The sequence below is a fragment of the Ochotona princeps genome, chromosome 26 (genome assembly GCF_030435755.1).
Source record: "Ochotona princeps isolate mOchPri1 chromosome 26, mOchPri1.hap1, whole genome shotgun sequence".
Lineage (NCBI taxonomy): Eukaryota > Metazoa > Chordata > Mammalia > Lagomorpha > Ochotonidae > Ochotona > Ochotona princeps.
The window spans coordinates 26,110,833-26,129,584 of record NC_080857.1 but is presented as its reverse complement, the minus strand read 5'-3'; the positions used below and the strand labels follow the sequence as shown (position 1 = coordinate 26,129,584).

Below are 18,752 nucleotides of genomic sequence, written 5' to 3'. Positions count from 1 at the left end.
GGCAGAGGGCTTTGCTGGCTTCCATGGACAGTGTCCTGCTCGGGCCTTGGAGTGAGCGGCCCACTCTGGAAACATCTGAGATTCCAAAATGAAGTCCTCTATCACAGGAAAGGAACTCTGGGATGTACGCAGACCCAGTGTGAGTCAGGAGAAAGGGGCCACATGCTTTGTGAGCGTCTCCTATTTCAGAACATGGCCAGGGCCACAGCCTCACCAAATAAAGGTCCCAGGTTGGTGGAGGAGAGAGACCTGTGCCTTTTGGAACAGTTAAAAGGCAGAGCAAGTCCAGCGCCATGCACGAAGTATGGGAGGGTGTGATTTTGTCTGTGCATTTTTGTTCTCCTGAAAATGTGATTTGTATCGGGATTCTTGGTTTGCTGAGAAAGCTTTGCGCACCATTCTTCCTTGCAGTGTCTTTGTATTTGGTGAGCTGGGAAGTACGTCTGGGTTATGCCTCCTCAGGACTGGACGTAGTCTGTGGTCTGTGACAGGAACCAGCCTGTTAGTGACATTGTATGCATGTGTGAGTGGGTGGTCTTGTCTGGCTTCAGCCAGTGGGTCACAGTTTTCCCTCCTGAGTTTAAGATGATGTGAATTCCCTAGAGAGGACTCTACCAGTACACCTGAAAGAGTATGGAAAAATGGAATTAAAAGGTAAGTTTGTTTTGGTGCTGAAAAATTTTGGAGTTTGTGTGTGGTTTTTCTCATAGCCCCATTTTCCATGAACTTTTGGAAGGCTGCACATATGCATGGATTTCATTGAGTTTTTGCACCAAACTACATTCATCTTTTAATTCCATTTTTCTGTATATCCTTTATCTGTTGAGATGGAAGTGAAATTTTTTTTCGAGGTTTATTATCTTTCTCTTTGTTGTGGTTCATTTTATGTTTTAACTTTCCTACTTCTCAGAGACTTGGCATTGAAAAGAGTGACCCCACCACGCTGACGGAGGAAGAGATAAACAGATTTGCAAGACTGGATATTGATCCAGAGACCATAACTTGGCAAAGAGGTACCATTTATTTTAAACAGTTTGCCCCTTCCCAGTCATAAAGTTTATTAACATATGAGGTCCAGAAACTGGTGTGATTGTGTGACGTGTCAGTATTTCCATGGCTAAGGCATGAGCAAGAGAATGACATTATTTTTCTCAGCACCTCTGCTCCTATCTCTCCTTTGGCTGTGACCAGATTTCTCTTTGTTAAACTGAACCTTTTGCTTTCTGTTCAGTGTCGATTGAAATGAGGGTGGATTCAAGGAAGTTCATGTACAAACCAAAAATAACATTTTGCAAGTTTCATTTTATGCAAAAAGATTTAGTGTCATGAAGTAGAGCAATTAGGTTTAATCACTTTTTGAATCATGTGTGCCCTTTATTCTCAGAACTCTTGTCTGGCATAAAGTGATTTAATTTTTCTTATAGCTCTATCTTTCCTGATCAGTTTTGAAAAGCACATTTTATTAAATTCTCCTGTAGCAAAGGGGAGACTGAAGTACCTAGCGGGTTTCAGAGAGTCTCATGCTTCCCTGCTGCCGGTGGCTTTTCTCTGCATACAGTTAACATGGCTCATTGTGCCAGCAATATCTCCACCTATTACAAATCATTGCTGGGAAGCAGCTGGCTACATCCTGTGAGGCAGGACGTAGCCAGAGACCAACTGATTGGCTCATTTTGCTTTACCTGACTGTTAGTTCCAATGGCATCTTTAGGATGATACATCATGCCTCAGACACACTGATTTTCGCTTTGGCTTCAATAGCTTTAAACAATGGTGTACTTTATAAGGAATAAAAACTTGAACATTTTTTTAAGGATGTCTTTTTATTGGGAAGGCAGATTTACAGAGAGAAGAAGAGACAAAAAGATATTCTCTCTGCTGATTCACTCCCCAAATGGCTGCAACAGTTAGAACTGAGACGATCTGAAGCCAAGAGCCAGGAATTTCTTCTGGCTTTCCCACGCGGGTGCAGGGTCCCAAGGCTTTGGGCCACCCTCTGCTGCTTTCCCAGCCACAGGCAGGAAGCTGGATGGGAAATGAAGCAGCTGTGATGCAAACTGGCACCCATATGGGATGCCAATGTTTGTGGATAGCCAATGATCTATCATGCCAGCCCCAAGGAATAAACTTTTATTTTATTTAAGATTTATTTTATTTTTATTGGAAAGGCTGATATACAGATATTAGGAGAGCCAGAGAGGAAAATCTTCTGTCCTTTAATTCACTCCCCAAATGACTGCAATGGCCGGAGCTGTGCCAATTTGAAGCCAGGAGCCAGGATCCTCCTCTGGGTCTCCCACACAGGTGCAGGGTCCCAAACCTTTGGGGCGTCCTCTACTGCTTTCCCACCAGAAGGGAGCTGGATGGGAAGCAGGGCTGCCAGGGTTAGAACTGGCAACCATATGGGATCCCAGCAGCACTTGCAAAGCGAGAAGTTTAGTTGCTAGACTACCGTGCTGGGTCCAGGAAATAAACTTTAAATTTAAAAATTTTCTAATTCATTTACTATTTCTTTGTGTCTAGCTTGTACTTTCTGAAAAAGTACAAGCAGGGGTAGGTGTTAGATGCAGCAACAAAAACACTGATGCCCGCCATCCCCTACCCAAGTGCCTGGTGTTCAGCTTCTCCGCTTTGCATCCAGCTTTCTGCTGAAGTGCATTCTGGAAGGCTGTAGACAATGGCCAACGTGCTTGAGTCTCTGATGCCCTCATGAGAAAGAGTATAGACTGCGTATTGAGGTCATGTGGGGTGTGAGCTGGTAGATAAAAAACATCGCTCTCCCTGTTTCTCTGTCTCTCAAGTAAAATGATAATTTTAAAAGAAAGTGGAATGAAAAAGGCAAGACGTGTCTGTTGAGTGACTTTTATACAAAAAGGTTATGCGGCCAGCACTGTGCCGTAATAGGCTAAGCCTTCTCCTGTGGCACTGGCATCCTATGTGACGGTACTGATTCACATCCTGGCTGCTCCACTTCCCATCCAGCTCCCTGCCTGTGGCCTGGGAAAGCAGCAGAGGGTGGCCCAAAGCCTTGGGACCCTGCACCTGTGTGGGAGACCTGGAAGGGGTGCCTGGCTTCAGATCAGCTCTGCCCTGGTCATTGCAGCCATTTGAGGAGTGAACCAGCGGATGGAAGATCTCGCTCTGTGACTCCCCTCCTCTCTGTAACTCTGGCTTTCAAATAAGAATTAATCAGTCTTAAAAAAGAAGAAGAAGCTGAACATTGTATTAAAAAATAAAATAAGGGGTGATTTCGTAAGCATGCAATAACCTTCACTGATCCAATAGGGTTTGTGTGTGTCTTTACACACTGAATGAGATAACAATGCTTTTTAAATCACTAGTGCTTATGGGAGCTGACGTGTGATCCAGAGCCTTATAATTACTTCTGCCCTTTGACCGAGTCTTTGTTGTTCTTGATTTTGTTTGAAAATAGAAACTCCTCTTTTTCTTTCTTTTTTTTTTTTTTTTGTTTGTTTTGTTTTAATTCTTGATTTGAGGACTGTGTGTGTGTGTGTGTGTGTGTGTGTGATTTTTGGGAGGGGGCTGTCCTGGTGCCATGATTCAGTGGTTAAATCCTCACCTTGCATGTGCTAGGATCCCATATGGGTGCCAGTTTGTATCCTGGATGCTCAACTTTCTGTCCAGCTTCCTGCATCTGCTGGTTCACTCCCCAAATGGCTGCAGTGGCTGGAGTTGAGCTGATCTGAAACCAGCAGCCAGGAGCTTCTTCCAGTTCTCCCATGCGGGTACAGGGTCTGCAGGCCTTAGGCCGTTCTCTTCTGCTTTCCCAGGCCCCAAATAGGGAGCTGAAAGGGAAGTGGAGCAGCCAATCCTCAGTGTCCATAGCGGATTCTGGTGCTTCCAAGGTGAGAATTTAGCCACTGAGCCATCACTATTAGTCCCAGCACTTCACTTTTGATGCTAGAGGCCTGCACTTTCCTCCACAATAATTCGGTTCAGTTCTGTGGCAGACACTAACAGAGCATCCCACCGTTTAACTCACTCAGCACTGGCCACAGGTTCAGGGCCCGGTCCCCCAGGACTGCCTCTACTTGTTGCTCTGAGTGGCAGGTGCAAATTGAAGTTCTCACATCCCTGTCCTTGGGTTCATCATTTGCTGGAATAGCTCACAGGACTTGGAGAAATGCTTCTGTTAGGTTTACTGGTGCATCTGTCCCCCTTTTTGTTCTGTTTTGTGTTTTTAAGATTTATTGTATTTGCAAGACAGAGTTACAGAGAGAAAGAAATTTTCTATCCACTGTTTCACTCCCCAGATGACCACAATGGCAAGGACTAGACCAGGTGAAAACCGGGAGCCAGGAACATCTTCTAAGTCTCCCACATGGGTGTCAGGGATTCAAAGGCTTAGGCTACCTTCTGCTTTCCCCAGGTCATTAACAAGCCATTCATTGGAAATGAAGCAGCCTAGGCATGAACCAGCACCCTTATGGGATGCTGGCATTGCAGCATAATGTCATAGCACTGGTCCCAAGAGCCAGGAATTCTACCTGGGCCTCCACATGGGTAACAGGAACCCAAATACTTGGACTGTCATTCTCTGCCTCCCAAGTGAATTAGCAGGAAGCCGGCTGGAAGCACGCAGTGTTGGTTGTGGGCATTCCATGTCAGGACTTAATCCATAGCATCACAGAGCTCCTTCCCCTCTTCAGGAGTTTTTCTAGAGATTAATCCCCATCTTCTAATCCCTGTCTGGGAGATCTGTGGGTGAGGCTGTAAATCCCAAACCTCTAATCACCTGGTGCTCCTGGAGTAGCAGGCCCCTCTTGAGACTGTCTGGAAGACTCACTCAAAGTCACTTCAGTGGCATAACCCCAGGCGTGAGCAAAGGGAATTTGTTATGAATAACAAGACACTCCAGTTACCCTTGAAATTCCAAGAGCCCTAGGAGTCTTGTGCCAGGAACTTGAGACAGAGTTGAAATAGATTTCTGGTTATACAATGCATACCAAAACCAAAGTTGGGAATACACTAAAATGTTAGCAGTGCTACGTCCTGGAATTAGGGTTGAATTGTTGGTTGATCTTTGCCATGTTTTTGAAGATTATATAATTGGGTAGTGATTCTGAGAGCAGAACAGAAATGACCTGCTCAGGGGAGACCAGCCTTGTTCCTCCAGGCCTGGCTCTTGTTTCTGAGGATGTGTCAAGGTAGTAGTTCATCCCACAGAACAGCCCACTCTGAACCTCTGCACCAAATGTGGGCTGCTCCGCTTTGTTTTAAATTTTTTTTTTTTTTTTTTAAGATTCACTTATTTGTTTGGAAGTCTGAGTTACCGAGAGAGAGAGAATTTCCCATCCAGTGGCTCATTCTCCAGATTTCAGTCAGGGATGGGTCAGGCGAAAGCCGGGAGCCAGGATTCATCTAGTTTTCCCACATGGATGGTAGGGGCCCAAACACCCGGGCCATCTTTTGCTACTTTTCTTAGGTCATTAGTGGGATCAGAAGTGGAACAGCCAGGCCTCATGTCAGCGCCCGTGTGGAATGATAGCTTCACAGGTTACGATGCTATCATAATGCTGACTCCATAATGCACACCACAATGCTGACTCCATAATGCACATCATAATGCTGACTCCATAATGCACACCACAATGCTGACCCCTGGTTTTCTTCTGATAGGGAATATGGTTTGAAAGAGATTCCAGATTTCAGTTATTTAAATTCCCTGGAGAGATAGACCAAGCTACTCCAAAGCTCTATGCTTTAAAAATAATTTCTGTACATTAATGGTAGGTGGACACCAGTTCTTAACTGTAGCCCATATTCCAGGTTTGCCATCAGTTCTGAAATCAAGTGTCATGGGACGATCATTAACGTTAGTGTTGTTGCTTTAAAACTCTGCTGCTTCCTTTAACTTCAAGGGCTTATTGCTAAGCAGTGCTGTTTGCTCCCTTCCTCCCATAGTGTTGGATACCAACGATAGATTCCTGAGGAAGATCACAATTGGACAGGCTCCAACAGAGAAAGGGCACACACGAACGGTAACTATTCTCTTCCCTGTCCATGAATTCATGTGAGCTTGTTCTTGATGCTTCTCTCCTCCTCCATGCTCTCCCATTCGAATGCTCTTGCCAGGTGTGGTCGTGCCTCCTCCCCTGTTAAGATGGAAGTGAGTAGGTGTGGGTATTGAACGCTCCTGACAGCTTTGGCAGTAAATCCTGTGTGTCACCTGTGTGTTTTTCGCCCGGCATCTTTTCCTGGAGGTGGAGAGCCCCAAGTGACAATCCTTGTATATAAATTGATTTTTTTTTAAAAAAAAATCCCTTCTTTTTTGTTTCCACTTTGGTGTAAGAGCTTCTGGGTTATTCCCTTGTAGGACAAGAAACTTTCTGCCTGATTCCAGAGGATGAAATAATAGCCATCTGAAACATTTATTTTTTTAAAATTGGCCGCTCAGAGTCTCGGAGTAATTAAGTATAGATTCTTGCTTTTGGAGGGCTGTTGTGAAGTTCTTTGTGTAGTGTTCTGTTCCATCCTTCTAAGGCATCTGGATAGGCCTCAGGCTAATTTTTATAATTCACACTTCCGGTTTGATGCACAAGATTTGCTCTTGTCTGTTTCCTGCCCGCAGGCCCAGTTTGATATCTCTGTGGCCAGTGAAATCATGGCTGTCCTGGCTTTGACCAGTTCTCTGGAGGACATGAGGGAGAGACTGGGCAGAATGGTGGTGGCATCCAGCAAGAGAGGGGAACCCATCAGTGCTGAAGACCTGGTGAGTGCCTGGCATGCCAGGCTCCAGACATGGCTGTGTCCGTCTTGGCATCTTGTCACCAGTATTTACTGATTTGCTCTGTTAAGGTGCTGCGGTTAAGGGGCCAGTTAAGCACTCATGGCCCACATGTGCATCCCTGGGTTCAATATCAGCTCCCGACTCCAGCTTCCTGCTAATGCAGACCCTGGAAGACAGGAGTGGTGGGGCCTCTAATGTTAGGTGTCCAACACCCCTATAGGAGAATTGAATTGAGTTCCTGGTTCCTTGGCTCTGGCCCCAACCTAGTCCTGGATCTGTGGGCATTTGGTGAATGAACCAATGTATTGGAGTTCTCTCCCTACCTCTGAAAGCATAAAACAGACAAGTAAATACACAAATCTAAGATGATGCAATTAACTCTTTGGTTCAGTGAGGCTTTGCTAATTGCATAACAAGATAATTGGGAAATGTGTGAGAAGTACTTCTTAGGGGATAACAGGTAATATGCCCCGGAGATAAACCAGGCGTCCCACGTGATTGGAGTACCTTTGTCCTGTATCTTCAAGAGCAGGTGTATGCCTCAACTTTGCAGAGCACATGGAGAAGGAGAGGGAGGACTGTGGTGGCTGAATGTGGCATCACCCCAGCCCTTCCCCAGGAGGCACAGCGCAGCCTCCTCACAGACCTCTTGTCACGAGGCTTATTGGCTCCACAGCCATGACCTTTGGCATAATTCATTAACCACCTCAGGGCTCATCATTCACTTCAGGCCTATTTCTGAACTGAATGCACAGTAACAAGACATTTGAAATATGTATTCCTGTGGACTAATTTTTTTATTGCCTGTTTGTCTTGACACCAAAACAGTTGACCTGCAATTAGTGGTCTAACAGGTGAATTGAGACAACAGGGGAAATCTTAGCTTCCTGTTTTCAGTTAATAATATCCAAAATATAACATTTAGAAACTCAAGGTGTGTATAAATAGGAACCAAAGCTTTATTTTTACTTTGTTACTGATTTGTTCTACTGTGGTTGTGACTTAAAAGAGACCTGAGGTTGAGATGTTGGTATTGACCTTCAGTTTTGGGAAATCACATTGAGCTTGGTTTTACCCATTTATGCCTAGACACAAAGTTACAGGCAACTCAGTAACTAGCTTTTCCAGGCCAGAAACCAGTGTCCCCATCAGTCTGTCACAAAACTGGTGGAGATGCTAGCTTTGAAGTCTGCGTCTGTCTAAAAATTGCACATGACTCTTATTTTTGTCTTGTCTTTTTCCCATACCCAAGATCCCGGATACCTGCTTAAATATCCAGAAAATAACAATAACAAAAAGAATGGTCTGGTCCAGGTGCAAGTACCAATTGGTCCAAGATGGCCAAAAGAGGGCACCCTGGCATGTAGAAGGCTGGTTTGAGGAGGCTGGGATTGTGCAGCCTGGAGGTGATGCTATGTGCATTTGTGTTGCAGGGGGTGAGTGGTGCTTTGGCAGTGCTTATGAAGGACGCCATCAAGCCCAATCTCATGCAGACGCTGGAGGTGAGCAAAGGGACTCCTGCCTTCCAGAAACTAAGCTCTCTGACGTTCAGTGCTCTTTGGAGAGCACCGTTACCTGCTCATGTCTTTGCACCTCATCTTTCTCACAGCTGTGACTGGGGCACTGTCAGAATAGGAAAGAGGTGACTTTGCACAAGCGTACCTCCAAAGGTTCTTGGGAAATGCACTATAACAAGAGGCTTTGTCTGTCACATTTGCCATAGTGGGATGCTGCTTAGTATGCCCACATCTCCCATCAGAGCGCCGCTTCTGATCCAGCCTCCTGCTAATGTGCACTCTGGGAGGCAGCTGGTGCAAGGTCATGTACTTGAGTCCCTGCCTCCCATGTGGGGGACCTGGTTAAGTTCCAGCTTCCTGGCTTTGGCCTGGCCCAGCCTTGGCTGTTGTAGGCATTTAGAGTAAGCTAGCGAATAGAATATCACTTTCTCTGTGTCTCTCTGCCTTTTAAGTAAAGTTGGAGCAATAATGGAGAAATACTGGTAGGGAACTTGAGAACGAGTGGGGAAAGCCACTGCCTACCATGCTGACATCCCATATGGGTTCCCTTTTATGTCCTGGCTGTTCCACTGCCACTCTAGTTTCCCGCCACCCAGGTGAGAGACCTAGGTGAAGCTGCAGGCTCTTAGCTTCAGCCTGGCCCAGTACTGGCTACTGGGACTGTTTGAGGTGAACCAATGAGTAGAAGCGCTCTATCTCTCTGTGTAACTCTTATCAATGGGAGGGGATAAAACCTTTAAAAAGAGACGAAGGAAAGGAAGGTTGGGGCCCCTGCATCTCATATTGCGGTGCCTGGGTTCAGTCTCAGGCCTATTTCTGCAGACCTCCTGCAGCAAAGGCTGAGTCACTGAGTCCCCCGACCCAGGCAGGAAACCTGGAGTGAGTTCCTGACTTCTGGCCTCAGCCTGTGTGGGCCTAGCCATTGTAGGAAGGGCGTGGACCAGCAAATGGGACAGTCTGTCTGTCTCAGTCACTGTGCCACTCAAGTAAAGAAGTTGTGAAACCTGTGCTCAGTCTCATCATGTGTATTTCCGTGAGCTTCTTGAAGAGCCCTGTGTGTTTTCCCTCTGGGAGGTCTTCAATTCTTTTGAATTCCGGGACAGTCCCACATGTGTGACTGTGATCCTGGAAGCAGGGGGCCGACAGCTCCGCTCACATCGCTCCACGTTCCCCTAGGGCACCCCTGTGTTTGTCCACGCTGGACCATTTGCCAACATCGCACATGGGAATTCGTCCATCATCGCAGACAGGATCGCGCTCAAGCTCGTGGGCCCTGAGGGCTTTGTTGGTGAGACCCTTCAGCAGAGCCCATGAGCAGATTCAGTGATTCTCAGTCACTGTCAGAGGGTTGGAGGGGTCAGCTGGCATTTTCACACTGGATTTTCCTCTTGCTTTGCAGTGACTGAAGCAGGATTTGGAGCAGACATTGGCATGGAAAAATTTTTCAACATCAAATGCCGGTACTCTGGCCTCCGCCCACACGTGGTGGTGCTGGTCGCCACTGTGAGGGCTCTGAAGATGCACGGAGGTGGCCCCACGGTGAGTGTCTGTGGCTGCAGGAGCCTGATTATCTGGAACATTCTGAAAGTTCACAGGAAGCCAGATTCCTAATACCTGTGTCTGCATGAGGCTTACTCCTTAGCCTCATGATTCATAGAGCATCAATAGTGAGGGATGGTGGGGTACCCCTCGTGCCAACCACCTTGTCACACACAAGCACCATCCGCTATTGGCATTTGTATGGAGTGTCTGAGGAGACCTGTGCCCGTCCCAGAACATGTGCCTGACTCTGCATTGACAACTCCTTTGTGCTCACTGCATACTCTTTGCCTCTAACGGAGGTGCTGGCAGCCAGCGGCCCAGCATTTAGCGGAGTCAGAGATCCATCCCTTCGTGAGCAGCTCATGCTAGGAAGGGCCACTGGCAACCCTGGGATGGGGGCGTGAGGGGCCCAGGAGGAGGAAGGGTCGGACGGTAGCTCGAGACTGCTCTCCCAGAGCCGCATGGGGCTAGCTGGTCTTCAACTCTAACATGTTGTACTTTTTATGAACTTGTGTGTGTGTGTTTTTAAGGTTTATTTATTTTTATTTGAAAAGCACTTTTACTCCCCAAATGGCTCTAAAAGCCAGAACGGTGTCAATCTGAAACCAGGAGCTTCTTCCAAGTTTCCCTTTGTGGGTACAGAGGTCCAAAGACTTAGGCCATCTCCACTGCTTTCCCAGGCATGTTAACAGGGAGCTGGATTGGAAGTAGAGCATCCAGAACTCGAACTAGCCCCTCTATGGGATGCCAGCACCGTAGGTAGAGGCTTACCCATGGTGCTGGCTGACAGAAATTATACACAAAGAGAGAATGTTCCTGTATGCTGGTTTACTCCTCAAGTGCCCACAGTGACCAGGGCTGTAACCTTGAGTTCAAATTCAAATTAGGTCTCCCCACATGGGTGGCAGGACCCCAGTCACCTGAACCATCAACCTGCCTCCCCAGTTCTACTTTAGCAGAAAGCAGGAATTGGGAAGCAGAACTGAATGAACTCAGACACCTGTGTAGGATGTGGGCATCTTAACCACGGTGCCAGACCCCCAGCCCGGAGCCGTCTGGTGGCGGCTGTGCACTTGGCCTCCTGTGGAAGCCCTTGGCGTGGGAAACAGCCTCACCCTCAGTGCACACTCCCCCGCTCCTGGCCTGTGGCCCTCTCAGTTTAGAGCACAATCTGCTGGTGAATACGACTGGCCCTGACTCAGTTCCCTTTCTTCCAGGTCACTGCAGGACTGCCCCTCCCCAGGGAATACACAGAGGAGGTAATTTCCAGGTTTTATTATTTTTTTTTAATCTCTTGTAGAGGATGCCAGTCTGACCCTGGGAAAATGAGGGGGGTGGCATTGTTGTTATGGCCCAGGGGTTCCCCCCACACACACACACGGTGTAGGATGCAGAAAGGCTTCATGAGTGTTTGCCCCCCAGGGGGCTTGTGACAGGGTTCAGCAACATGGTTCAAGGAGTTGGGGCAGTGTGTTAGTGGCATCTAGTGGGTGAGTGCTTGGCATGCTGTGAAATGTGCTGGAATACACAGTGTAGCTCTCCACCACAAGGAAGTGACCTTGAATCTGGGACATGCCCTTGCCTGCTGAGTCGTGAGTGCCCTTCTGGGGAGAAGCAAGGGGAGACCACTTCCCTGAAGCACGCCCCTCTGCAGACGCGAATCCATCATCAGGAGCCCAAAGAACAGTTGTGAGCTCAGACCTTTGCTTAGTCATACCAGGCATCATTTATTACACACTCAAAAAGAGAACCAGTTGCTGTGGTTGCATGCAGGACAGACACCCCCCCCACACACACACACACACACCTGCCTCCCGGGTAAGATAGCAGGGTCAGTTGCTGTCACCTCATTCAGTTTCTCTGCTCTGCAAATGATTAAGGTCATTGTTCAGACCCCCAAATGAAGTATTTCAAAATCAGCTAGGGAAAGGAAAGAAAAAAAAAAGTGCCGGTGCCTTTAGTGTGCCAGGTCTGCCGAGTTGGGACTTGCCTTTTACGGTCATCTGCCTGATTCAGGCGTGGGAGGGGAATTCACAGTTCTGGCCCTCCCCCAACCCCCACTCCCACAAGCCTTTCCTGTGTCTAATTACTGTGACTGCCCCCAACTGGTCCAGCTGGTGTCTTCACTTAAGAAATTCTGCTTATTTCAAACTGCCTGACATCTTAACTGGTTTCCATGTGACCAGAGGTAGATAACCATCAGCACTCCTTAGAATATTCAATACATTCCAGCCTCCATTTCCATACATGGAAAGGGGAGGGAAAAAAAGTATGGGTCATGTTTATAATGATCTTCGTTGTTAGCCTCTAACTGTATCCATTTCTCCTGCTATTTTTGGGATCCACAAACCAAGCACTATTACTGCTTGTATGTATTTTACATGTGGGATCCTTCAAGAGTTCGTGGGAAATATGCATTATGAAAAGACTCTGCATGGATTTCTACATTCCTTTTGCACTAAAATAAACTCATTTTCTGATTCTATTTCTCCATGAACTCTTTGAAGTCTCTTCAGAGAAGACTTTGACATTTTTAAAGCGCACAATATGGTTTAAGTTTATAAAAAGGCGAGATACCCTTTGTGGGAAAACAGTTAAACCATACAAGAACATAATCTGTGCAGTGCAAGCCCCCTTGACAGTTCAGTACCTTTTCCTCAACATTTAAAATGGTCTCGTGGATTGTGTGCATGTTTGTCCAAAAATGGAATTAATTAAGCTCTCATTCGTTGAGCAACTTGGGTACATTCTGCACGGTTCCATGTTAGCACAGATCGACCTCAGTTTCCCTGACGGTCACACAAAAGCTGTTAGGTGAGTGTCTGTATCGTGATGCAGTGGCCCCAGCTGCTGTGGAAGAGACTCTGTTGCTGACAGCTTCCCAGCAATGCAGTCACCATTGAAAGGTGGTTGTTTACTTTCAGATTGCATAGTCCTTGGTTCCGAAACACGCAGTTGCCTCTGTCTTTCTTGGGCCAGGGAAAGCTCACTGAGTTCCCTGAAACCAGCTCAGCCTTGCTGTTAGCTTCCTGGTGTTCTGGCAGTACTGACAGCTAACACACAACACGTGGCTCTTTAGTGCCACGCACCGGGCTAGGCCCAGTCTTCTGATGGAAGTGGCTGTGCCCCACTCAGTAGAGACAGTACTGGGACTTCCTAGATGGCTGGAGGTCGTGCCCAGCCAGTCCCAGGCTGCAGAGCAGCAGCTAACTGGCCCTGACCTGCACGGCGTCCTCTGGCCGCGTGGGTGGCTTGCCTCCTTGTCCTGCCAGCGCGTGACATCGGCTCAGGGTGACGAGTTCCCCTTTTTAAGAACAACCTGCAACTGCTTCCATCCCCCGCCGTCACTGACCTCAGACCTTTGCTTTTCTTGTTGTTGTTGTTTGTTTTTTGTTTGTTTGTTTTTATAGAACTTAAAGCTGGTGGAAAATGGCTTCTGTAACTTGAGGAAGCAAATTGAAAATGCCAGAATGTTTGGCGTTCCAGTGGTGGTAGCTGTGAATGCATTCAAGTACGTGCAGGTGCCCCTTCTAGGAGCCGATTGTAGGGTGCTTCTCTGGGCTTTATTTTGTTCTTCAGTTACTGGCCTGGGGGCATGGTCTAGGGGTGTACCTGTGTTCTGACAGATGCTGGAGGCTGGGGAGCCACTACTCACCCCTGCAGACCTCAGATTTGGCACCTGTGGGCTCTTTCTTCTCCATGGGTAAAGTGGACAGACCTTTTCGGTCTGGAGGCTGTTTCTGCTGGTAGAAGGTCATGAGCCTACAGCTTTCCCTCATGTTCCGGGTCTTTCCCTCATGTTCCAGTATACTGAGTTGAAAACGTTCCTGCAAGAACTTGTGTGGGCTGTTTAGGTTTGGGGGTTTGTTGGCATGGTGGCCTCACCCCAGGGGAATGGGAGCAGATTTTTGGGTTTTCCAAGCTAATACTGATTGATTCCTTATGGCGTGCTGAGACTCTCTGAGTGCTTTGCATGGAGTTGCTCTCAGAATGTTCCCTGCATCCCAGTGAAGCAAGTGCTTTGATTCTTCATGCCCTTTTCCGCCCACATAGAAATCAAGGCAAGTAAAACAGGAAGTCCCTGGCGGGGAGGCAGAACAGTTCAGCTAAGACATGATGCTGCCGGCCGAAATTCAAACCCAGGCAGCAGTACTTGAGCCAGGTCCATTTTTGGTGGGTAACTCGCTTAGGTTTTAACGGGCAAGAGAGGGCTGATTCCATTCCCTCCAACTGCCTGCTTTCCCCACCCCGTCTCCTCCTGCCCCGCCCCAGGCGCTGACACCACGCACTGCCTTTCAGGACGGACACACAGGCCGAGCTGGACCTCATCGGCCGCCTCGCCAAAGAGCACGGAGCTTTTGATGCTGTGAAGTGCACTCACTGGGCAGAAGGGGGCAAGGGTGCTGTAGCTCTGGCTCAGGCGGTCCAGAGAGCAGCACAGGCGCCCAGCAGCTTCCAACTCCTCTACAACCTCGAGGTGGGTCGCATGCCCTGTGCAAACATACACACACACACACCATACACACACACAAAAGAAGCCCCAAATGAAGTTACAAGGGCCGTCACACAACCACAACCCGACTGAGCAGGAGGCAGCGGTCTTATTAACCTGTGTTGCTGCTTCCTTACAGGGCAGCTTCCCGGGCAGCTGCCCACCCTCGACTCAAGGGCCCAGCCATGGTGTAGCAAATTGGCAAGGCAAAGAGCTACATCAAGCTCGGAGGCGTGAGGGGGGATTGAGGGGAGCAGTGGTGGCAAAAAAAAAAAAAAAAAACCATTCTCAGTACTGGGGCAAACAGGTGTGCGCCCAGAAGCTCACTTCCTGGTTCTATGCCACCTCAAGTTCAGAGACGCCCTCAGCTGCAAAGCCTAAGCCCCACCAACAAGCCTCATCACTTTTTCCATCACCGATTGAACACAGTGACGTCACCCCAAGCAGAAGCTGTGCCTACCCTGTGACACAGCAGAGCCAGTTCAAAGGAAGGTGATGATGACAGGATTGCATTCTGTGTTTGAGCCTCTGTCCTGTGTATTTCACGATGTTATTGGATATGAAGTAGTACGTCTTCAACAAATGGAAGCTGTTAGGAGCAGGAGGTGTGTGCTGTATTCACCATGTGTAAATCTGGAACTCCGGGCTGGAAGGACACTGGGAGACTCGGAGGAGCTCGAGAACCCATTTCTGTTCAGAACTTTCCAGAAGGCTGCCATCCTGTCTCACTCAGCATCTACAAGTCTGAACTCTGCCCTGCATGCACTGGTGCCCCAGAAGTTCAGTGTGCCTTCTCACTTGGGGAGTTCCAGTTCAAGATGCGTGTGCAAATTCTCTCTTTTGCATCTCTACAAGGCTGTTGTTGAATATTCACCTTTTTCACGTCTCTTGTATTAAGCTCCTGCAAAAAATACTGCTTTTTAGTTCCTAAGAGAATGTTTTTTTTAATTTTTCCCCTCTTATTTATTTAGTTGAAAGATAGAGTGACAAAAAGAGAAATGCCTTCCATCTGCTGGTTCACTCCCCAGATGGCTTGCAACAGCCAGGGCTCCTCAAGCTGAAGTCGGAAACTCCATGCAGTCCCCCACATGGGTGACAGGAACCCGAGTACTTGGGTCATTGTCTACTTAGGCACTCTTCCAGGTGCCTAAGAGATAGTGCAGGTCAGAGCATGGCATAGCCACACTTTAACCAGGTCTTCCAGTAGGGCCACTAAATATCCCAGGCAGCGTTTAACCTACTGAGCTGCAATCCTTACCCCCGGAACTTTTTTTTTTATGGATGGATTACCAGTCTTTTAGTTTAAAAAAAAATCGTCCAGTATGTACTTTTTTTTTCTTTTTTTTTAAAGTATTCACTTTCTTTTTTTTTTTTTTTTTAGATTTATTTTATTTTCATTACAAAGTCAGATATACTGAGAGGAGGAGAGATAGAGAGGAAGTGGAGCTGCCGGGATTAGAACCAGCGGCCATATGGGATCAAGGCGAGGACCTTAGCCACTAGGCCACGCTGCCGAGCCCCAGTATGTACTTTTTGCCCTAGTTGCTAGGACATAAAGTCAGATATGTTGCTTAGTTTTAGTACAATATTTCATATATGTGTGTATATACACATTTGAATATATAAGGGTATTTTAAAATGTTTGTGGAAGAGGCAGGCATTGTGGAACAGTAGGTAATGCCACTGCTTGGGGTGCCCATTTCCCAGTTGGGAGTGCCTGGGACAAGTCTTACTTTACTTCCAATCCAGCATCTGGAAGACAGCAGATGGCCCTCTGCCACCCATGTGGGAGACAGCTGGAGCTCCTGGCTCCTGGCTTCAGCCTGGCCCAGTCCTGGCTGTTGTGGGCATTCGGGGAATAAACCAGTACCTGGAAGATGTTTTTCTCTCTCCTTCCTCTCTTTTTGTTGCTCTCCTTTTCTAATAAAACAGCTTTCTTATTTTTCCTTTAAGTTCAAAAAAGGTAAAATTAAATTACTTCAGTACAAAAGGATTTTGGAATCCATGGATAGCCTTTTCATAAATAAGCATCTTCTATGAATTTCTTTTTAAAAGACAGAGGACGCGTATGTACTGGCTTACTCCCCAGATAACCTACAGTGGCTGGTACTGTGCTGAACTGAAACTGGGAGCCAGGAACTCAGTCCAGGTCTTCCATGTGGGTGACAGAAACCCAGCTACCGGGGCTGTCACCTGCTGCTTCCGGGTCTCCATCAGCAGGAAGGCAGAGTCGGGAGCCAGAGCTGGAAATCAGACACACGTGTCGTCACTCCTAGGCCCCGCCCCTCCCCACCTCATGTACAGCTAGTCACTTTATCTCTGTGGGACAGAGAAAATCTAGGACTTGATATGGCACAGAGAAGGAGAGACAGAAAGAATAGATTCCATCCACTGGTTCACTCTACAAATGACTGCAAAAGCTGGAGTTGAACCCATCTGGAGCCAGGGGCTTCTTCCAGGTCTCCCACGCCAGTACAGGGTCCCAAGGCCCTGACCCATTCTCCTCTGCTTTCCCAGGTCATAAACAGGAAGCTGGAAGGGAAGTGGAGCAGCTGGGTCACAAACCAGCACCAATAAAAACACATCTCCTTGGCCTTTTCAGGGGCCCTGGCGTGAGGCCAGGTGCTGGCTGATTCCTCGTCTGTGTCCCATCATGCTCTCCCTTTCTCATTTCTGTTCATTAGCTTCCCATTGAGGAGAAAATCAGGATCATTGCACAGAAGATCTATGGGGCAGACGACGTTGAATTGCTCCCAGAAGCACAGCACAAGGCCGAAGTCTACACGAAGCAGGTAGGCATCGGGTTAACGCGTTGTTTTAACTCTGCAGATCAGATCTAGATGTCAGACTCCCCTCATTCTCTCAGCCTGCCTTCTCCCCCTGAAACACTGCGTTTGGATGACAGGATCCGGTCCTAAGCTCCCTATTTACCCATCATTGCTATGAGAGTGTGTGCAAGAATTATGAGTTGATATGGAGTTGATAGTTGTTAGAAACTCCCTAACTTTTTTTTTTCAAGATGTTATTTTTTTTTTAAGATTTATTTTATTTTTATTATAAAGTCAGATATACTGACAGGAGGAGAGATAGAGAGGAAGTGGAGCTGCCGGGATTAGAACCAGCGGCCATATGGGATCAAGGCAAGGACCTTAGCCACTAGGCCACGCTGCCAAGTGAAACTCCCTAACTTTCAAACTGTTGTTAATTGGTTTTCTTGATGAGAATAAAATACTCACTTGTACAGTACAGTTCCTGAGGATACAGTGAGGTGGAGATGGGTATAAAGGGTATTTGATATTTCGAATAAAATACAGAATCCATAGAATCACAATGCCCAGGTGTTGTGTGGTTAACATTTCATTTGTCTTACCTCTGTTCCCATGTCCCCCCAGGGCTTTGGGCAGCTACCCATCTGTATGGCCAAAACACACTTGTCCTTGTCTCACAACCCAGAGCAAAAAGGCGTGCCCACTGGCTTCATTCTGCCCATTCGTGACATCCGTGCCAGCGTTGGGGCTGGTTTTCTGTACCCGTTGGTGGGAACGGTAAGTGAGGGCAGCAAGAGGCGAGCCTGTCTGTTCTCCCATAGCCCTCGAGCAAGTGCCACCCTAGCTGAGTTTCCTGCCAGGAGGAAAGTTGGACATGGGCCTTTGAGGATTAGTCTCACTGTAGACCATCTTGGTTTCAGTTCAAGTATGATGCCATGATTGCGCTGGCATGCCCTTGACCAATTCCAGGGTGGGCCCAGTTCAAGGTGGGTGGTCATGGTCATATAAACGAAAGGTCTTTGAAGAGTTCATGGGAAATGTGTGTTTTGAAAAATTTATGTGTAGATTTCAGAACTTTTTGCACCAAAATAAATTTTTTTTTAAAGATTTTTATTATTATTGGAAAGCTGGATATACAGAGAGGAGGAGAGACAGAGAGGAAGATCTTCCATCCAGTGTTTCACTCCCCAAGTGAGCCGCAACGGGCCGGTGCTGTGCCGATCCGAAGCCGGGAACCAGGAACTTCTTCCGGGTCTCCCACGCAGGTGCAGGGTCCCAAAGCTTTGGGCCATCCTCGACTGCTTTCCCAGGCCACAAGCAGGGAGCTGGATGGGAAGTGGAGCTGCCGGGATTAGAACCGGCGCCCATATGGGATCCCGGGGCGTTCAAGGCGAGGACTTTAGCCGCTAGGCCACGCTGCCGGGCCCCCAAAATAAATTTTAAATTCCTGTCTCCCACATACCTTTTGAGGTCCTCTTGTATAATCACAACAAATGTTTCTTGATGGCTTATGCTCGGTTCTTCCAACAGTATTACGTCTTAGGGACAAATGCTGTGTAGCTCTTTTTAAGACATGTATTTACTTGAAGGGCAGTTATATATAGAGAGAAAGCTTCCATCTGTTGCCCAAATGGTCACAATAGCCGGGTCTGGGCTAAGCCAAAGCCAAGAGCCTGGAACTT

The 18,752-nt window shown here is 47.5% G+C and overlaps 1 protein-coding gene across 1 annotated transcript in view; it reads left to right on the top strand.

Moving 5' to 3' along the window:
• MTHFD1 (methylenetetrahydrofolate dehydrogenase, cyclohydrolase and formyltetrahydrofolate synthetase 1) overlaps positions 1–18,752 on the top strand; it is a 76,626-nt gene that overhangs the window by 53,897 nt on the left and 3,977 nt on the right. Inside the window, exons 16-26 of the mRNA XM_058655532.1 lie at positions 911–1,013; positions 5,926–6,002; positions 6,593–6,733; positions 8,185–8,253; positions 9,445–9,556; positions 9,668–9,807; positions 11,028–11,069; positions 13,221–13,321; positions 14,110–14,287; positions 16,987–17,094; positions 17,695–17,847. Coding sequence (XP_058511515.1) covers positions 911–1,013; positions 5,926–6,002; positions 6,593–6,733; positions 8,185–8,253; positions 9,445–9,556; positions 9,668–9,807; positions 11,028–11,069; positions 13,221–13,321; positions 14,110–14,287; positions 16,987–17,094; positions 17,695–17,847 — 1,224 coding nt within the window. The remainder of the gene's footprint in view (positions 1–910; positions 1,014–5,925; positions 6,003–6,592; positions 6,734–8,184; positions 8,254–9,444; positions 9,557–9,667; positions 9,808–11,027; positions 11,070–13,220; positions 13,322–14,109; positions 14,288–16,986; positions 17,095–17,694; positions 17,848–18,752) is intronic.